The sequence below is a fragment of the Macaca mulatta genome, chromosome 1 (assembly GCF_049350105.2).
Source record: "Macaca mulatta isolate MMU2019108-1 chromosome 1, T2T-MMU8v2.0, whole genome shotgun sequence".
In the NCBI taxonomy this organism is placed as follows: Eukaryota; Metazoa; Chordata; class Mammalia; order Primates; family Cercopithecidae; genus Macaca; species Macaca mulatta.
The window spans coordinates 31,087,563-31,108,452 of NC_133406.1; the positions used below are offsets into that span (position 1 = coordinate 31,087,563).

General features: G+C 42.3%; 1 protein-coding gene across 1 annotated transcript in view; it reads right to left on the minus strand.

Moving 5' to 3' along the window:
- Window positions 1–11,405: 11,405 nt before the first annotated feature.
- The window catches only part of ANKRD45 (ankyrin repeat domain 45), a 63,102-nt gene continuing 53,617 nt past the window's right edge, over window positions 11,406–20,890 (minus strand). Inside the window, exon 6 of the mRNA XM_015123867.3 lies at window positions 11,406–15,603. Within this exon, the coding sequence (XP_014979353.1) occupies window positions 15,533–15,603 (71 nt within the window). The 3' untranslated portion in view covers window positions 11,406–15,532. The remainder of the gene's footprint in view (window positions 15,604–20,890) is intronic.

The window sequence follows — 20,890 nt, forward strand, 5'->3', positions numbered from 1 at the left end:
CTTGCTTCTGTGAGTACACTTTCTGCATCACGTAGCTCGTGGCCACTGACTGCTTAAAAGGTGGCTGCTTTCTTTGTCCGGGGCTCAAACTTCCCTGGATGCTACTCCTACTGAGCCAGGTGATCACCTTTTAATAAAGACCTTTCCTGAACTCACTCTGTTCAGTCTCTCCCATCTTTGATTGTCTCGCCACATTTCTGGCGGCCTGTCCGGGATTGGAGACGGCAGGTTTCTGTCTCCTCTGCTTGTGGGCTAGGGCCCCAGGACATGGGAGTTGTGGGACCCTTGGCACCACTGGGTAAGACTTAGCCCAGAAGGACAACGACTCTCCTAGGTCTTGGAGCCTTCCCCTGACAGTGCAAATGGAACCAACTCGGGAGTTGCAGGACAGTCACAGGAGCAGCGCGCAGGCAGACTACTGAACTGCAGTAAGGTTGGGCCCTAGGAAAGTCCATCCCATAAGGACGGAAGGGAGCTTGATCACCTCCCAGGGAACAACCACTTATCCAACAGAGGAGCTGGGGGTGGTAGGAGTGGCTTGCCAATTTGGATGAACCTCATGTCCCCACTAACATGAACTGGAAGAACGGAGAAAATGGGCCGATAGAGCAGCAAGTGCAGCAAGGTAGGGCTTGCTGGCAGGGTGACAAGAGTGGCTTGCCACCCCAACTGGGAGTGTGTGGGTTTGTGTGCACCTACCTGGGACACAAGAGAGGCTCGTTTCATCCAATGAGGAGTCCTAGGTTAGGAGTGGTGTGTGTATGTGTGTGAATGTGGGAGCCTAACTAGGCTTACCTGGGACATGAGAGAGGCTCGTTTCATCTGATAAGGAGTCCTGGGGCAGGGGAGGTGTGTGAAAGTGTGTAAAAGAGATGGTCTTGGGAGAGGCCAACACAGGGAGTGATGTGGGGAGGTGCAGATCTCTTAGTCCAGACTGTGTCCTCCGAGCTGAGTGTGGGACTAGCCAGACCTAGGTCACTGCGTAAGGCTGAGAGGATTAGCTTCATAGCTTCACAGCAGTAGTTGACTGTGACCTGGCTAAGCAGCATCCTAACCTCCAGTAATAGGACCTGGTCTGGTGAATCCAAGAGTGAAAGTGAGAGTGAAAGTGTGCCGTGAGGGAGGAAATTGGAGGAAAAGTGTCAAAGCCAACTCCATTAGAATATATGTTGAAGAACTTTAAGAAAGGTTTTTATGGTGATTATGGAATGAAGTTAACACCACAGAGGCTAAGAACCCTTTGTGAAATTAACTGGCCCTCCTTTAATGTAAGGTAGCCAGTCAAGGGAACCATAGATAAGGAAATAATTGGCCGAGTGTTTCAGGTTGTCACTGGGGTCAGACAACAGCCTGGGCACCCTGATCAGTTCCCAAACTTAGACTCCTGGCTGAGTGTGATTCAGACCTGTCCAAAATGGCTACAGTCCTGCTTTGAAGATTATTGTAAGACTGTAGTGGCTTGTACAAAACAAGGAACCATAGAAAAGACCCAAATCAGGCACAAGGGCTGCTGAACTTGCTGAGATACCGAGAGGCTCTAATACAAGGAATAAAGGCTAGAGGGAAAAAGGCAATGAACATTGCAAAGGTTTCAGAGGTTCATCAGAAACCAGATGAAAGCATCAGTGAGTTCTATGAGAGGCTTTGTGAGGCTTACCGGCTCTACACACCTTTTGACCCAGAAGTGGCAGGGAATCAGTACATGGTTAATGTGGCATTTGTGAGTCAGGCACAAAATGACATTAAGCGAAATTGCAGAAGCTGGAGGGGTTTCAAGGTATGAACATTTCCCAGCTTATCCAGGTGGCAATCAAAATGTTTGTAAATCAAGATGAGGAAGCAAAGTGGGAGGCCAAGCGTAGAGCAAAGGAAAAGGCAGAGTTCTTGGCCACAGCCCTGGTTGAAAGAGAGACTGGATTTGCAAGAGGATGTGGACGTGGTCGTGGACGCAGTCACAGAAGAGGACAAGCTAGCCCAGGTCAGGAGACCAGGACAGGTCAGGAAGATTGGCCTAGACTAGAGAGAGATCAATGTGCAAGATACAAGCAAAGAGGGCTTTGGAAAGATGAATGTCCAGAGAAAGAAAAGGACAAGGACAACAACCAGGGACAGAATGACTGGACAGGGCCTCCTTCCACTGCCAGGCAAGGTGTAGTAGGATCCGACATGGATCTAACTGGGCTGGCAGGAGCCAATGGCTACCTTGAAGACTGAGACAGACCAGACTCCATCTCACTAGGCCTCAAGGAGCCTATGGTCTCAATGGTGGTAAGGGGCCAAAAAATAGACTTTATGGTAGCCACAGGTGCTGAACACTTGGTTGTGACTCAAACAATTAGGCTGTTATCAAAAGACTATGCTAATATTATAGGGGCCACAGGTCACAGAAAAGACATCTTTTTTCAAATCGAAAAGATGTATGATTGGAGACCAAGAGGTTCAGCACGTGTTTTTATACTTACCAAACTGCCCAGAGCCACTATTGGGAAAATACTTATTACAAAAGCTGCAGGCTCAGATCTCCTTTACACCAAGTGGAGACATGACTTTAAGCCTAAGGCAAAGAAAGGCTATGGTATTAACATTCACGTTCCTGAAAACAGAGGAATGGAGACTTTATGAAAGCAGTTGCCAGGAGTGTGGAAAAAGATAGAGTGTGACTGAAGGAGAAAAACTATTCACAGACTTACTTCTTAAGTTACCAGGAGTCCAGGCAGAAGACAATCCCCCGGGGCTGGCAGTGAATCAAGCAGTTGTCATAGTAGAGCGACTACAAGGAACCTACCCAGTGTGGATCCGCCTATATCCCATTCCCATGGAGGCCAATTGAGGAATTGAAAAACACTTAAAAAGGTTCCTTGAGTTTGGAATAATAGAAAGATGTGTTTCCTCATGGAATACTCCCCTATTGCCGGTGTTAAAACCTTCTGGTGACTATCCACCTGTACAAGACTTAAGGGCAGTCAACAAGGTGGCAGCTATACTGCATGCTATTGTGCCTAACCCGTACACTATGCTTGGACAAATACCTGCTAGTGTTGCTTGGTGCACATGCTTAGACATAAAAGATGCATTTTTCTGCATTCATTTGGCCCCTGTAAGCCGAGATATCTTTGCCTTTGAGTGGGGCCCATCTCAGTATACCTGGACTAGACTTCCCCAAGGATTTAAAAACTCCCCAACTATCTTCGAAGAAGCACCTGCCTCAGACTTAAAGGCTTTCACGCCACCTAGGACCGATGTGTCTTGCTGCAATACATAGATGATTTGTTGCTAGCTGCACCCACCAGAAAGGAATGTATCCAATGACAGAGAGTCTCCTTCAAGTGCTGTGGAAAGCTGGCTATAAAGTATCTAAGGAAAAGGCACAGATCTGTGGCCAAGGAGTCCAGTATCTTGGATTTTACATCTCCCAAGGGTGGTGTGCGCTTGGGCAAGAGCAAAAAGAGACTATAGCATTCCTCAGCCAGACACAAGGTGACTAGTGCAGAAATTCCTAGGGGCAGCTGGTTTCTGCCACATGTGGATCCCCAACTACTCACTCTTAGCAAAACCTTTTAATGAGGCAATGAAAGGTGGGAGAAAGGAGCCCCTCCTTTGAGAAAAGAAACAAGATATGGCTTTCAAGAAAATTAAGAAAGCCTTAATCCAGGCACCAGCACTAGGGCCGCCAGACATGGCAAAGCCCTTTTACCTGTATGTTCATGAAAGAAAAGGAATGGCTACAGGGGTCTTAGTGCAAATGCTAGGGTCGTGGTATCAGCCTGTAGCCTATTTGTCTGAGCAAGTAGACTTGGTGGCTATAGGATGGCCACCCTGTTTCAAGGTGCTGGCCACCACTGCCTTGTTAGCTGAGGACGCTAACAAACTCACATTTGGACAGAAGCTGATAATTTGGGTGCCCCACACAGTTGTCACCCTGATGGAACAGAGAGGACACTGTTGGCTCTCTAACCCTTGGATGCTAAGATACCAAGGCCTCCTATGTGAGAATCCATACATCACCTTAGAGACTGTGAATACCCTAAATCTGGCCACACTGTTACCAATAGAATATGCGGAGCATGGGAAGCCCCCGTTATATGCCCCAGGGTACCACTGCTGTATAGAAACAGTGGATGAGGTCTTTTCAAGCCAAAAAGACTTGAAAGACCAGCCTCTAAAGGACTCTGACATTGAATATTTTACTGATGGAAGCAGCTTCATATCTGAAGGTATCAGAAAGGCCAGATATGCTGTCGTCAGATTAAGCTCAGTGACCAAAGCCTGCCCTCTACTGGTCGGAACCTCAGCACAGAAGGCAGAACTAATAGCTCTCACAAGAGCACCATTTCTAGTGAAGGGAAAGTCAGTGAACATCTATACTGACTCAAGATTTGCTTTTGCCACCTTGTATGCTCATGGAGCCATTTACAAAGAAAGAGGACTGTTAACTACTGAAGGAAAGAAAACAAAAAACAAAAAAGAAATAGAGCAGCTCCTAGAGGCTGTATGGGCTCCAAAGGAAGTAGCAGTTATCCACTGTAAAGGACATCAAACAAGAGGAAGTGATAAGGCTATAGGAAACAGAAAAGCAGACAAGGAAGCAAAAAAACGGCTGCAATGACAGAAATAACAAAGAAAGAAGAGACTTATACTATGCCCTTACTAGAGCCTCCCCTTGCAGAGACTCCTAACTACTCATCCAACGAGAAGGCATGGTTTGCGCAGGAAAATGGGAGTTATCAAAAAGGAGGCTGGTGGAAGTTTTCAGATGGGAGGCTTCCATTCCAGAAGCCATTGCTCCCGATTTATAAAGCAGTTTTACCAAGGAACACACATGGGGAAAACGGCTTTAGAAATTCTTGTAGGGCAGTATTTCTATGTGCCACGCCTAACTGCCATCACTCGAGCCGTCTGCAAGCAGTGTGTTACTTGCGCCCAGAATAACCCAAGGCAAGGGCCTACTCGGCCCCCAGGAATTCAGGAAACAGGAGCAGTGCCATGTGAAAACCTACTTGTAGACTTTACTGAACTGCCTTGGGCTGGAGGTTATCAGTACATATTAGTGTTTGTCTGCACCTTTTCAGGATGGGTTGAGGCATTCCCCACCAGGACAGAAAAGGCATGAGAAGTAACCAGGATATTATTAAAAGACATTATTCCTAGATTTGGACTGCCTCTAACTTTAGGCTCAGACAATGGACCAGCTTTTGTGACAGAAGTAGTACAGCAACTAACTCAGACGTTAAAGATTAAATGGAAACTGCATACAGCCTATCGCCCACAAAGTTCTAAAAAAGTTAAAAGGATGAACCGGACACTGAAACAACTGTTGAAGAAGTTTTGCCAAGAGATACATTTAAGGTGGGATCAGGTATTGCCCATGGTCCTTCTCCGAGTCACAAATACCCCTACTAAATTAACCAGGTATTCACCCTATGAGTTAGTGTATGGCCAACCACCCCCACTTATATCTCAGGTAAAAGGAGATTTAAAGGAAATTGGAGAACTGATCCTAAGAAGACAAATGCAAGCATTAGGTGAGATAATGCAAGAAGTACAAGCATGGGTAAGAGAAAGAATACCTGTTAGCCTTACAGATGCAATACATCCCTTTCCACCCAGGGACTCTGTATGGGTTAAACACTGGAATCCTACCACCATCGGGCGCTTATAGGATGGTCCCCATATTGTGATCCTGTCTACACCTACCGCTATTAAAGTTACAGGTATTACACCTTGGATCCATCACAGCCTACTGAAACCTGCAGTCTCAGTCCAAGACCAGTAGACGAGTCAGCAAGATCCAGATCATCCAACTCGAACTTGCAGAGAAATCAAGGCGCAGCAGGAAAAGATGACTACCCTGCTCCGACCACACCAGAGGCTGGTCAGCCAATGTACGGCTGAAGCTTGAGAAAACGTCAAGCCCTGATCTAGTCACGCAACCAGAAACTGACTAGTCTATGCACGGCCAAAGCCTGAGGAAGTTGGTGCCAGATAAGTAAATGTAGATTGAATTTGCAAGTGTAGTTATACTATTGCTTATACTGATTGTCTTGCTGTCATGCTCTTTGTAATTGTTATCAAACTTGTTGCCTAGGAGGATGCCCGTGCATAGTATAAACTTGATCACACTAATAACAATAATGTTAGCAGTCACAGGAGGAAACCAAGATAACTGCCATTATTGTATAATAGAAGCTTGGTCTGGTAAAAGTATAACTAAGACCCTGTTATATGAAACTTATTATAAATGTACAGGACAGGAACTCCCCTGGAGACACGTGTTTATAATCAAACCAGCTACTCAGTCTGTGACCCAGGAAATGGGCAACCTCAAGTGTGTTATGATCCAGGCCTTCCACCCTATGACTTCTGGTTTGAAATCCAAATAGGGAAACCTTTGTTACCCTCATAGGCCAATCCTAAAGACGCTGGAACTAGAAAACTCATAAGCAAAACACAGGTGTTCCCTTATTCACATAAAGGATCTGTTTCTATATATTTTGATGCCTGTCAGGCTGCACACCTCAGCATCCTAACCAATCTAGGATGAGTCTGCAAGAAGTTAAGACAAGAAAGAGTCAGCAGTAAAGCTGCTAAGATCATAACAGGAGATCCAGAAGAACAATGTCCTGATTGTAACATTCAACGGACCACACATGAGTTCAACCAACACCTATATACAGGGAGAATACCTCTGCTTGCCAGCCAAGAAGCAAAGATTGGTTGTACGACTAAAACATGCAACCCCCTTAATCTGACCATATTAAAGACAAACATAACTTTTTGGACTAAAGGACATCAAGGAGAGCTAAGCTTTGATCAAGAAGGAGCAAACCTAGGTGTTCCATTAGTCATTATTAAAAAGACTCAATGGGCCGAGCGCGGTGGCTCAAGCCTGTAATCCCAGCACTTTGGGAGGCCGAGACGGGCGGATCACGAGGTCAGGAGATCGAGACCATCCTGGCTAACACAGTGAAACCCCGTCTCTACTAAAAATACAAAAACTTAGCCGGGCGAGGTGGCAGGCGCCTGTAGTCCCAGCTACTCGGGAGGCTGAGGCAGGAGAATGGCGTGAACCCGGGAGGCGGAGCTTGCAGTGAGCTGAGATCCGGCCACTGCACTCCAGCCTGGGTGACAGAGCGAGACTCCGTCTCAAAAAAAAAAAAAAAAAAAAGACTCAACGAGCTAAAGTTCAAGTCAGTCCAATGTCACAGTCCAGATTTTTCAAATCCTTCAATAAATATTTTAACCCCAAGGAGCCAAAAGTTCAGATTCCACCAATGTCAGCCAAGAACCTATTCACTTAGCTAGCTGAAAGTATTGCTACTAATCTTGGAGTCACCTCTTGTTATATATATGGAGGTACCAGTGTAGGTGACCAATGGCCCTGGAAGGCTAGAGAACTAATGCCACAAGATAACTTTACCATACTGGATTTGTTACAAAGTTCAATGCAAACCCAAGGGTCTGGCTATTAAAAACCCCCATCATTGGAAGATACTGCACAGCATGATGGGGAAAAGACTTTCAGACTCCAGTAGGAGACACAACCTATCTAGGTCAACAATATTTTAAAGAGTCTAAGAACAAGAAACAGTGGAGAAGCTTCATAGACAATTCCTCTGTACCAGATTTTAACCCTCTCTCTCTCAGTTTCCAGTGCTGAATCAGTCGTGGTATCAACTAGATGCTCCAAACGTTTGGAGAGCACCAGCAGGACTATACTGGATCTGTGGGACGAAAGCCTATCAACTATTGCCCAAGAAATGGACCAGAGCCTGTGTGTTAGAGACAATAAGACTATCCTTCTTCTTGCTCCCACCGAAACAAGGGGAAGATTTAAGTTACCCAGTCTATAATGAAGAAAAAAAAAAGGACCAGAAGAAACATCTTTACTCAGATAAGTACTGTAGAAAAGATAAACACAAACATAAAAAAGGACATTAAGATAGCTAGCTGGAAAGATAATGAATGGCCTCCTAAAAGAATTATCAAATAATATGGGCCAGCTACATAGGCCCAAGATGGATCATGGGTCTTCCACACCCCTATTTACATGTTAAACCAAATTATAAAATTGCAAGCAATACTAGAGATCATAGTCAATGAGACAGCTCGAGCCTTAGATCTGTTAGCCATACAGGCCACTCAAATGAGAGATGCTCTATACCAAAATAGACTAGCATTAGACTATCTCCTAGCCTCAGAAGGAGGAGTTTGTGGTAAGCTTAATTTAACCAACTCTTGCTTACAGATCAATAATAATAGAAGAGCTGTTATGGAAATTACTGCCAGAATGCAGAAGTTAACCCATGCCCCAGTCCAGACTTGGTCCGGGTGAAGCCCAAACTCACTTTTTGGATAATGGTTCTCATGGTTTGGAGGCTTTAAAATCTTGATAACAGGTTTTATAGCTATAATTGGAGGATGTCTAATATTGCCTTGTCTTTTACCTCTCCTCATCAGAAGCATCCAGTCTACTATTGAAACGATAGTGGACCAAACAACTACCACCAAAATGATAGCATTACAAAAATACCCACCAGTCCCCCAGGAAAAATATGTGCCTACACAAGAAAAAATAAACTATTGTGGTGCTCTTTATTAATCTACATTTGTGGTGAACACCAAAGGGGGGATGAAGAAAGAATTCATAAATTTTACAAGCATAATCAAAGACAACCAAAAATTTTTACTTTTTCCTTCAAAAGCTAAGTGTAGTGTAGCTCCCCCATAGTCTAAGAGTCTAAGTTAGAAAAGAATACTAACAGCCTGTTTTTCCTTCTGTGCTCAGCTAACCTTATATGTACTTGCTAGTTTCACATTCCATGAGGCTCAGCGAGTTCCTGCTTCAGCTCTCTAGCGCAACTGCAAAGTTACAAAGTTAATACCAAAATATGGTTTCCCAGGAATGTGGAACATGCAGAAATGTGGAAATGTAAAAGACTGATCAACTGCTTTTGTTCTCACTTCCGTAAGTAGGCTTCCTACATCATATAGCTCCTGGCCACTGACTGCTTACAAGGTGGCTGCTTTCTTTGTCTGGAGCTCAGACTTTCCTGGACACTAGTCCTACTGAGCCAGGTGATCACCTTTTAATAAAGACCTTTCCTGAACTCACTCTGTTCATCTCTCCCATCTTTGATTGTCCCACAACAACATAATAGCTGAAATGGTCAAAGATATTAATGTAGACAGAATCTCCTTCTATATTTTTAATATATACTCTGTATTTCTTATGCCAACACTACCTGGGTCAGCCCTAACCCTCTTCAACACAGTCTTATCTCCCCTCTAATTCTTTTTCAGTCATACTGTTTCATTTTCTTTTTCTACCTCTCCTTCCTTTTCAATGTTTCTCGCTTCTATTTTCCTAACTCCTATCCATCACTGGTTTCTGGTCCTTAATTTGAAGAAACAATGTTACCCATTCTTCATGGGAGGACAAATGCATTCCAAATTCCATGATGCCTGACTTACATACTTCTTGCCTCATATATAATTACTAAAAACAAATACAGTATAAATATTAAACAAATGAACAATAATCATCAATTGGTGGATTACTTTCAAAGAAGAGTTGTTTTGTGACAAATTCTGCTCTCTCATTCCTATACCACATTCATTAAGGTCGCTGCACATCATTGTCCCAAGGGCACCAAGGAGAACATCACAGCAGTAAAATTACACCTTCACTATGTATCAAGAAACCTCTGACAAGTGAGTCTCAATTCCTACTTGATACTAAACACAATTCTAGTCAACAGCTCTATGACTGTGACAAGCAACATTGGTGCCCACATACTAGCTCCTAAAATATTCTTTATGACTTCCTTTTTTGTATAAACTGGTGTGGTTACTTTAAGTCACTGAGCCCATCCCTACTACAATGCCAAGGACTATGTTAAAAAAAAATTGTCTTATTCACAGGTCTGCTCCTAAGAGACCCATTCCTTACTCTTCCCTCTTCTGCCTTTACTTAACTCACTTCATTACCAAGTTCACTACCCTCCCGTTCTGATCTTCACCTAATCTATATACTGGTTGTCACCTTGATTCCTCTCAAAATTAAGTTTGACTCCCTCCTTAGTCAAACTGATCTCAGCACTGCCTCAGATCAGTTTGAGTAATGCCCTTCCAGGTTCTACCTAGTTCCTATCCTACCGCAGTCCCCTCAGACTCACTCGGTTCACCTAAGCCCTGCAGCTAAGACTCCTGTAGATTGAATCTAAGTTTCGAAGTTCAGATTCCCCATGGCCTTTAGAAAAATTCTCAGACTTCAGGAAAACTTGGAGGAAATCCATAAAGTCAGCTAGCTTACACATAGTTCTGAAAACTAAAGAAAGCACTTAACTAAAATATAGAGGTGATCAAATTTTTTATCCTTTCCCATGGAGCTTTTTTTTAAAGCAATAATAAAGTTATATTTCACCATTTTTTATAAATCCAGCTGAAGGAGATTCTGGTCAATTTGGGGAGTTGACTGCTGACAGGCTGCCCAGTGTGTTTTCTCCTAACTCCATCTTCTGAAAAGAGATAATACCATTTAACTGAGATAGACACATAACATAGGGGGGTTAGTCAGTTTCCCATCCTCCTAACATTATAATGGTTCAGGAGTGGACATGGACTCAGACAATACCAATTAGATGGTTCCCTAGATTGGTATATTACATTATTGGGAGACAGCTATTCTCTCTCCACTTAGGTTTAGTGGTGATGATGGCTGCCCAGGGCAGCTAGAGGCCACCTTCCCAGCTGCATGGAGAAAGCCCACCTAAAGTCTGAAAGGTCCTATAAAGCATGACCTTAGATATTTCTGAATTCTTAACAAATGACTTTATAATTCCACCATAGATTTTATCTTTTCCCAGAAACCATTCCTTAGGTGGAGAACTTTTTGCCATCTAGAAAGGATAGGAATGAAAAGCAATTTTATTTTCAAAGCCAGTGAGCACTGGCTCTTTTCTGTATCTTCTAAATTTTATTTGCAAGCTGAAATGTTCCTTCTCAGTTTCTCTCTCTCCTCTCATTTAGTAGAAGCCAGGTGGTATTTGAACACTCAGTCTGGAAATATCCTTAGCAGGGTCATCGAGTTCATTACTTAGACAAAATGTGGCCAAACTTACCGTCTCCTAACAAAGGTTTCTCCAGTTTCCAATAGCATTTTCCTCTCTTTACTGTAAACTCACCAATAGCCTCCTAGAAGGCCCTAGGGCTTCTGCTAAGACTGTACTTGAAGGCCTATAGCTTTCACCCACACCCTCCTCCAGGCCTTTCTGTCCTCTGCCTACCATCCAGTCCCAAAGACAATGACACATATTTTAGGTTTTGTTATGTCAATTTCTCACTTCCAAGTTGTAAAACTTGTGATTTATATATTGTTAAGTAACAAACAAACACAAAACTGAGTAGCTTAAAACAACAACAATCATTTATTTCATTCACAAGTCTGCAATTTTTTGCATGGCTCAGCACAGAAGGCTTGTGTCCACTCCATACAGCATCAGCTGGGCTGGCTTGACTGGAGGATCTGCTTCTAAGATGGCTCACTCATATGGCTGGCAAGTTGGGGATGATTGCAGGCTGGAGCTCAACCAAGGCTGTGGGCTGGGGCCTCAGTTCCTCCCTGTGGATCTTTCTATAGGCTGATCAAGAGTGAGCATCTCAAGAGAAAGCATTTCCCCTAGTTAGGCAGAGGCCTCATCACCTTCTATGATCTAGCCTCAGAAATCACACAGAATCACTTCCACTGTAGTGACAAGCCTGCCCAGATTCAAGAGGAAAGAACAGAGACATCTCTCTCTATGCAAGGAATGTCATGACCACATTGTAAGAAGAGCACGTGGGAAGGGAAATGTGGCCATCTTGGAAAATACAATCTACCACATATTAGATTGAACATGGGCGTAACTGTCAGTCCTTTACAATCTGGGGGCATCATGTTAATCTAAATAGCAACCTACTTAGTCCAGAGCAGTCGTTCTCAAAGGCTGGACCACTGGCCAGTTCTGATTCATGACAAAAGTTCCATCATATATGACAAAATAAGAAAAATAAATATAACATAAAGATATATAATAACACTTAATTTATTTAACTTAAAGGGCAGAGCCCTACACTGAGATCTCTTCCCTTTTCTGGTGTTAAAATGTCTTTTGTTAAATGATAGCGACAGTAGATAGTAGTTGTTTCCTTAATGATGTCCTATCAATCTCCTCCCCTTATTTTTTTACATTTTTTCTGGTTAATTAAATACAGAAGTCTAAAGAACTACTGTCTAAAAGTTATAACATTGAATTTAGCCTTTGATTGACTACTTCCCAAATAATCTGGAGGCTTCATTGATTTATTAGTATGCACTTTGAATAGTAATTACTTTGTGGATGTTCAGAAAAAGCCATGCAGCTACCTATGTAACAGCTCAAACTCAAAGCCTAAGGGCATTTAAATTCTCCTATGAATATATCTATAATTCAGTGCAACAATATGTAACAAGATATACTATATCTCTCAAAATTGACTAAAATTATAAATCCATAGCTATAAATAAATGTTCAGATTCTCACATCAAAGAAATCTTTGACATGAGATCTAGGAATTTGTTGGTAATCACTTGGTTCACATGCCAAAAAGTAAAGTGACATTCAAGGTGAAGGCTCAGAAAATAGAAAGTCAGAGGAGAAATTAGGCATAGAGTTACAATGTTGGATGTATGTATGGCTTATCTGCTAGAGGAGTAGGAGTTAAAACGGGGCAAAATATGGAGATCAGTGTTGGCAGTCATTTTTATAAAGGTGCGCAAGCTCTATAAATTAATGAAGAGGTAATGAGTTCTATGTATAAGGTATTACTAAAAGGTAATTCATTAAGTTATTTACTAACTTACTATCTTACAGACTTTTTAGGTATAAAAAAGAACAAAACAAAGTCCCTACCCTCAAAAAGCTTACAGTTCACACAGAAAGACAAACTTGTGAACAATTAAGTGGAATACAGTATGAGGCTATTTGCACTATGCGTGCCCTAAAGAGGGAAGGACTCATTCTTCATAATACTGGTGACAGGGAAGGTCATGGAATAGAGAATTACAGATTGCTTTACCAAAGGTTAGGATTGAATTTTGAGAAATTCCCACAACTGGGGGCAAGAGGAAGAAGAGGAACTGGTGAAGGAGTTAGAAAAGCAGTTTTAAGAGAGTAGAGGAATCATAACTGGCATAAAAGTGCCAACACAAGGAGTTTAAAAATAGCATCAGCAAATGTATCAAAAGCTATACAAAGTTTGAGGATAAGGATTGAAAGATTAATAAAGAGGGAAAATAGGTTTATTTTATACTAAGGGGTCTCCAGAAATGCCTTGGTCTAATTTAGAAATCTTTGAAGTAAGAATCCAGGAATCCCTCCCTAATCTGGAACACACTCCTGGAAAGTAATGTTGTATTCAAAATCCAAGCTCAGAAAATGTAGAGTTAGAATAGAAAGGACAAAAATGGCACCTGGACTTTTCCTAAATTATTGCAGTGCTTAAGGACACTGGTCTTCGCACAATATACTGTATTAAGAGAATGGGCTAGGCGTAGTGGTTCACAGCTGTAATCCCAGGACTTTGGGAGGCGAAGTCAGGAGGAATGCTTGAGGCCAGGAACTCAAAGACCAGTCTGGGAAACGTAGCAAGATTCTATCTCTGCAAATTTTTATTTGTTTTTATTATTATTATTTTTTTTTGAGATGGAGTCTCACTCTGTCATCCAGGCTGGAATGCAGTGTTGCAATCTCGGCTCACTGCAACCTCCACCTCCCGGGCTCAGGTGATTCTCCTGCCTCAGCCTCCCAAGTCACTGGGATTACAGGTGCATGCCACCACATCCAGCTAAATTTTTGTATTTTTAGTAGAGACAGGGTTTCACCATGTTGGCCAGGCTTGTCTCAAACCCCTGACCTCAGGTGATCCACCTGCCTCGGCCTCTCAAAGTGCTTGGATTACAGGTGTAAGCCAGCACCCAGGCTGCAAATGTTTATTTTTTAATTACCCAAGCATGGTGGGAGGATCACTTGAGTGCAGGAGTTACAGGTTACAGTGAGCTATGATCATGATAACTCCACTGCATTCCAGCCTGGGCAAGAGAGGGAGACCCTGTCAAGAAGGGGTTGTGGGGGTGGGGAGAGAGAAGAGAATAGAAGAGAAAAGAAGAGAAGAGAAGAGAAGGAGGAAGAAGAAGAAGGAGGAGGAGGAGGAGAGGGAGGAGGAGGAGGAGAGGGAGGAGGAGGAGGAAAGAGAAGAAGATGGGGAGGGGAGGGGAAGGGAAGGGAGAGGAAAGGAGGGGAAGGGTGGAGAAGGGGAGGGAAGGAAAGGGAAGGGGAAGGGAAGGGGAAGGGAAGGGGAAGGGAAGGGAAAAGGGAGAAGGGAGAAGGAAAGAAGAAAAGAAAAAGGAGCAAACACAGGTCTTCTTTGTACTGCTCCATAAACACCCACTGGGTCGGCCAAAAAGGTGGGTGAAAGTTATTGCAGTATTCTTTTGCTTTAAAAAATTGAAACTGAATTGCTCATACATTAAAAAGATAAAAAACTTAAAATTTTGGGAGACATTTAAAACAGAGTTATCTCAAAACCATGGTTAAATACATGTCAACTGACCAAGTATTACTGAATTACCCATTCCTTTTCCTTCTCCCATAAGGGAAAACTGGCTTTCAGAACAGGACAAAGAAGAGAAAGTCATAAGAACAAACAATAAATGCTTTTTAAAAACCATTTTCTTTTCTACAAAACTTTTCCATAAAGTCACAACGTAAGAGAAGGTTGAGGCGCCTGATTAAATAAACTAGAAAAAAGGCTTTCCAAACCACCAATATGAAACCAACTATGGTACTTAAAACCTAGGAAATATAAAACAGAATGGGAGGGGAAATGACCTTCAGTCCAGTTACAATATCTGTATTGCCAGCCTTATAGAATAGGAGAACTCTTCTAAATCTAAAAACTATACAGATTTGTGTTAATTAATTGACAGATAGAAGGAGGTCAAAGATAAAGAGGAGTTTTACTCAGAGGTATATCCCACCTCACAGGTGAATTTTAATTTGGACATAAAAAGTGATAGCTGTACCCAGAGGCTCCTAATCTACGCCAGTCTTAATATTTCCTTGCTCCAAGTGTCATTCCATAAGATTTCCTTTTTAGAGAGGGAGAACAATTTTTTTCTCTGGAAATAGCCAAATATGTCCCTTTATATGGAATGCCTCAATTACACAGAAAATCATTAGATTCTCTGAGTAGTTCTTAAAGCCTAATGATTTATACCCAAGTGCTTTCCTGAAGGAGCACGTGAAACTCACATGGGGCTGGGCTTGGAGGAGCAGAGGCGAGGCCAGAGGGTCCAGACATAAGCATGCTGAACAGGTCAAACAAAACAAGGGTGATGTAATGTTGTACTTAAATACTTAAAGAAACCCACATCTGTTTTCTCAATTTCAAATGGCATGAATAGGTTTGTCTTTCAGATACTAGAAGAAAATGTGGCCTTTTACAAAGCGTATGTTCAGTGGGAGGTATCATCTTGACTTCTCTTCTGGTCATGGCTTGTTATAGATTTAGCACTTTTCACTTGACCTGAAAGGAAACAGATTTTAAAATTACATTTAATTAGTTTGCAATATGAAACAAAATGAAGCCACTTTTTAAGACAATAAGCATGGAATAATTAGATTGTCCCGGCCTGAACCAGCTACTAATTCAACCCTGGTGTTGTTGGTATGTCATTCAAATAGTCTCTCCTTTTCATTATATTTAAAGCTGTGAGGTCACATTTCCCATATAATCAGTATTATTATCCTTAGTTCTGCCATTGACGAGAATAATTTTGAATAAACGCTAAACCTCTGTCCTCTTCACTTTCTTCACTGCGAAGTCAGGGTTCATTTCAGAGGTTCCATCAAGATCTAACATTCTATGATGTGAAGATGCTTAGAGAACATGTGATATAGAGGGTTGGGGGGGAGAGGTAAATCTTCATAGGTGAGAAGGGAAGGAGGGGAGATTGCTGGGCCAGGTTAATGGTACTGGTAGAGAGGTGGGAATAACTGTATATCAAACAGTCCCAGCTACTTAGGAGGCGGAGGCAGGAAGACTGCTTGAACCCAGGAATTCAAGTTCAGCCTAGGTAACATAGCAAGACCCTGTATCTAAAAAAATAAAAATAAAAAAATAAAAAAAGTAATTGAAAAACAAATTAAGCAAAACACAAAATCTTAAAAAATAAAAAATAATTCAGGTCTTAATTATCTCACTCCTAAACTATACTCATCTCACTTTCTCTAGTCTCCTCTCCCTCCAATCCATTTTACAAACTAGGCCAGATTATCCTCCCCTACTTAATCTCTCTTCTCTCCCACCCCAAAGCCTTTAAATGGCATCCCGCTGCCCCAAAAAATAAAGCCTAAACTTCTACGTTTACAATTTAGTAGTTTCAATAAAATGTTCACATGTTAACTTTTCAATACCTCTATTTTCTACATTTCTAATGTACCTTGACACAGACTCAACTACAATCAGCCAGATGGGTACTGGCCACTTCCTTATTCCCACATTTCCACTTTTGATCATAATATTGTGTTTTCATTCCAGAATTTCCTTCCTACTTCACGCTGGCTACCCATCCTTTCAGGAAACTCTTCTTTCTTCGTGATGCTTTCTCTTTATACTTAGGCTTCTCTGATCATACAGAGCACTTAGATTATCTTTTCAGGTATGTTCTACTCACAAACTAAGTGGTAGGCTCCTAGGTGAGTGCTATGGGTGTGCTCAACAGATCATATAATTCATATTAGTTCTAGATGGCAAGAAGCATTCTGTCATACTGTAATACCTGGACTGGGTTAAGTGTCTTAACCTTTAAAAATCCACAACTCCTTTTGATAAACATAAAAATCTTAGGTACTGATTATACACATGCAAAAGAATTAAATTGGACCCCTATGGCCTAATACATATATATATACACACACACACATATGTACACACACATTATACATATATGTATATATATCTCAAAATATATCACAGAACTAAACATTAGTGCTAAAACTACAAAACTCTTAGAAGAAAACATAGAATTAAATCTTGGCGACCTTGGATTGGCAATGGTTTCTTAGATATGACACAGAAAGCAGAAGCAACAAAGGAAAAACAGATAAATTGAACTCAATCCAAATAAAGTTTTTTGTGTTCCAAAACATAATTAAGAAAATGACAAGACAATCCAGAGAATGGGAGGAAATAGAATCATATTTCTGATGAGAGACTTGTATCCAGAACACAAAAAGAGCTCATACAACTAAAAAATAAAAAGACAATCCAATCTAAAGGTGGCAAGGGCAGGTGTGGTGGCTCACACCTGTAATTCCAGAACTTTGGGAGGCCGAGGTAGAAGCAAATCACTTGAGCCCAGGAGTTTGAGACCAGTCTAAGAAATATAACAAATCCCTGTCTCTACAAAAATGTAGAAAAATTAGCCAGGTGTGGTGGCACACCCCTGTACTCCCAGCTACTTGGGAGGCTGAGGTGGGTGGATCGCTTGGGCCCAGGGAGGTTGAGGCTGCAGTGAGCTATAACTGTGCCACTGCACTGCAGCCTGGGCAACAGAGTGAGAGCCTGTCGTAAAATGAAAGAAAGAAAAGAAAGAGAGAGAGAGAGAGAGAGAGAAAGAAAGGAAGGAAAAGATTCTTCCCTTTAATGACCAGGAAAAGAAAAAATAAAAATGGGCAAGCAATTCAAATATATATTTCTCCAGAGAAAATACAGAAATGGCCAGTAAGCATGAAAAGATGCTTAAAATTGTTAGTAATTTGGGAAATGCAAATCAGAATACATTAAGATACCACTTCATACCCACTAGGATGGCTAATTTTTTTAAAAAAGATAATGACAAATGCTGACAAAGATGTGGAGAAATTTGAATCTTCATGTACTGCTGGTGGGAATATAAAATGGAAATCAGTTTGTAACTCAGCAATATACCAAAGAAAAAGGAAAACATGTGACCACAGAAAAATTTTCATACAACAGTTCATTGCAGCATTATCTATAATAGCCAAAAGAGTGGAAACCCAAATTTCCATCAATTGATAAACAGATTAAATTTGGGCCAGGCACGGTGGCTCACACCTGTAATCCCAGCACTTTGGGAGGCCGAGGCGGGCGGATCACGAAGTCAGGAGATCAAGACCATCCTGGCTAACACGGTGAAACCCCATCACTACTAAAAATATAAAAAATTAGCCGGGCATGGCGGCAGGTGTCTGTAGTTCCAGCTACTCAGGAGGCTGAGCCAGGACAATGGCATGAACCCAGGAGGCATAGCCTGCAGTGAGCCGAGATCACACCACTGCACTCCAGCCTGGGCAACAGAGTGAGACTCCATCTCAAAAAAAAATAGATTAAACTTGTAACCACAAAATGGAATATTTAGCCATAAAGCAGAATGAAGTACTGATACATGTTACCACATGGATGAACCTTAAAAATATTATGCCAAGTGAGAGAGGCCACCACGAAAGTCAACAAAATATTATATTATTTCATTTATAAAATGTTGAGGGGCATGTCCTGAGGGCAGCCATCCTAACCCAACCTGCCCTGCCCCCAGAAAAAAAAAAAGTTAAAAAAAATGTTCAGAGAAGGTAAATTCATCAAGAGAGAAAGTAGATTAGTGGTTGCCAGGGCTTGAGGAAGGGAAGAATAGGAAGTGACTGCTAATAGCTATAGGGTTTCTTTTCAGAGAGGTAAAACTCAAAAGTTAGATAAGGGTGATAATTACACAACTTTGTGAATATACTGAAAACCACTGAACTGTACTCTTTAAAATGATTACTTTTATGGTGTGAGAATTATAGCTCAATAAAGCTATTATTTTTTTAAAATGCTAGGGGTGTGCCTGCCACCAAGATTCTGATATGTTCACCTTCCTGATTCTTAGGACAGTATTCCCACAGTAGGTTTTTCCCCAAATATAGAATTATAATACTTAAACTGCTTTTTAAAATGCTACCAAGAGGAACTGAGATGGCCGACTAGAAAAAGCTGCAGTCCATGGCTCTCATGGAAAATAAAAACGGTGAGTGAATTCAGCACTTTCCAATGAAATATCCAGGTTCTTCCATTGAGACCAACTAGGCAAATGGCTTGACCCAGAAAGAATGAAGAAAAGTAGAGTGGGGCAATGGCCTACCCAAGAGTGGCACAGAACCAAAGGAACCCCCAACCCCAGCCAAGAGAAGCAGTAAGTGATTGTGTGACCATGCACAATGTATGTGTGGCTTATCTGCTGCAGGAGTAAGAAAAGTGAGAAACCACACTTCTCACACAGATCTTTGCAACCCACCGATCACGAGATCCCCTCATTAGCCTATGCCACCAGAGCCTTGAGTCTGATGCACAGACCTACGCGGAGTCCTGGCAAAGCAGATGCTCAGGCTCACACAGAGACCCAGGAGTTTTACATACTCTGGCCCCAGGAATCCCAGCAAGGCAGGAGATCCATTTGTACACTCCCCTAGGAATAGGGCTGAATCCAGAGAGCCAAGCAGTGTCATTCTGTGGGCCCCACTTCCGCGGCACTTCACAAGTTAAGAGCCACCACCTTGGAATTGCTGCCAGACAGCACAACAGGCTGGAGACTGCCTGAGATGGATGAGTTCCCGGGGGTAGAGGCAGGTGCCATCCATTTCTGCAGTTTGTTCAACTCAGTCCTTCTAGCCTTCCATCTCTGAGACGTTCAAGAAGTCCTCATGAGGAGGAGTACTGCACAATGCAGCACAGCTGCTGTGCCAGATTGTGGGCAGATTGCTTCTTTAAATGGGACCCCAATGTATCCCCCTTCACTGGGTGGGACCTCCCTGCAAGAATTACAGCAACTCTAGCCAGGGTTATACAGACATAACTCTGATCTCTTTTAAGATGGAGCCACTGTGGGGAGGGATGACTGATGTCTCTGCAGTTCAGTCAACAGCCTTTCCAGCCTGCTGGCTCTGGAGAGTCCAGGCAGTCTGGATGAGGAAGGGCTATCCCCAACACAGCACACCTGCTCTACCAAAAAGGAGCCAGATTGCTTCTTTAAGAAGGTCCCTTATCCCATCCCTCCTGACTGAGTGAGACCTCCCAACACAGGTCTTCAGATACCTCCTACAGGAGCTTCCAGGCTGGCAACAGACCAATACCCCACTGGGACAAAGCTCCCAGAGAAAGGAGCAGGCTGTTGTCTTTGCTGTTTCACAGCCTTTACTTGCTGATACCTCCAGGTAGAGGAAAAATCAAGGCAACTTCCAGTTTTCTGGAGCCATCCCCCAGCAAACTGCAGCAGCCCTACAGAAAAGTGGCCTGACTTTTAAAAGAAAAACACACAAACAGAAAGCAACAGCAGCAGCAGCATCAACAAAAAAAGACCTCAAAAAAATTCCATTCAAAGGTCAGCAACCTCAAAACTCAAAGGTAGATAAGCCCACAAAGATGAGAAAAAAATCAATGCAAAAATGCTGAAAACTCAAAAAGCCAGAGTGCCTCTTCTTCTACAAGTGACTGCAACACCTCTCCAGCAAGGGCACAGAACTGGACTGAGGCCAAGATGGCTGAAATGACAGAAGTAGGCTTTAGAAGGTGGGTAATAATAAACTTCACTAAGCTAAAGGAACACATTGTAACCCAATGCAAAGAAGCTAAGAATTATGATAAAACAATACAGGAGCTGATAACCAGAACAGCCAGTTTAGAGGACAGCATAACTGACCTGATGGAACTGAAAACCACGATGCAAGAAATTCACAATGCAATCACAAGTATCAATAGAAGAACAGATGAAGAGGAAGAAAATATGTCAGAGCTTGAAGACTATCTTTTGAAATAG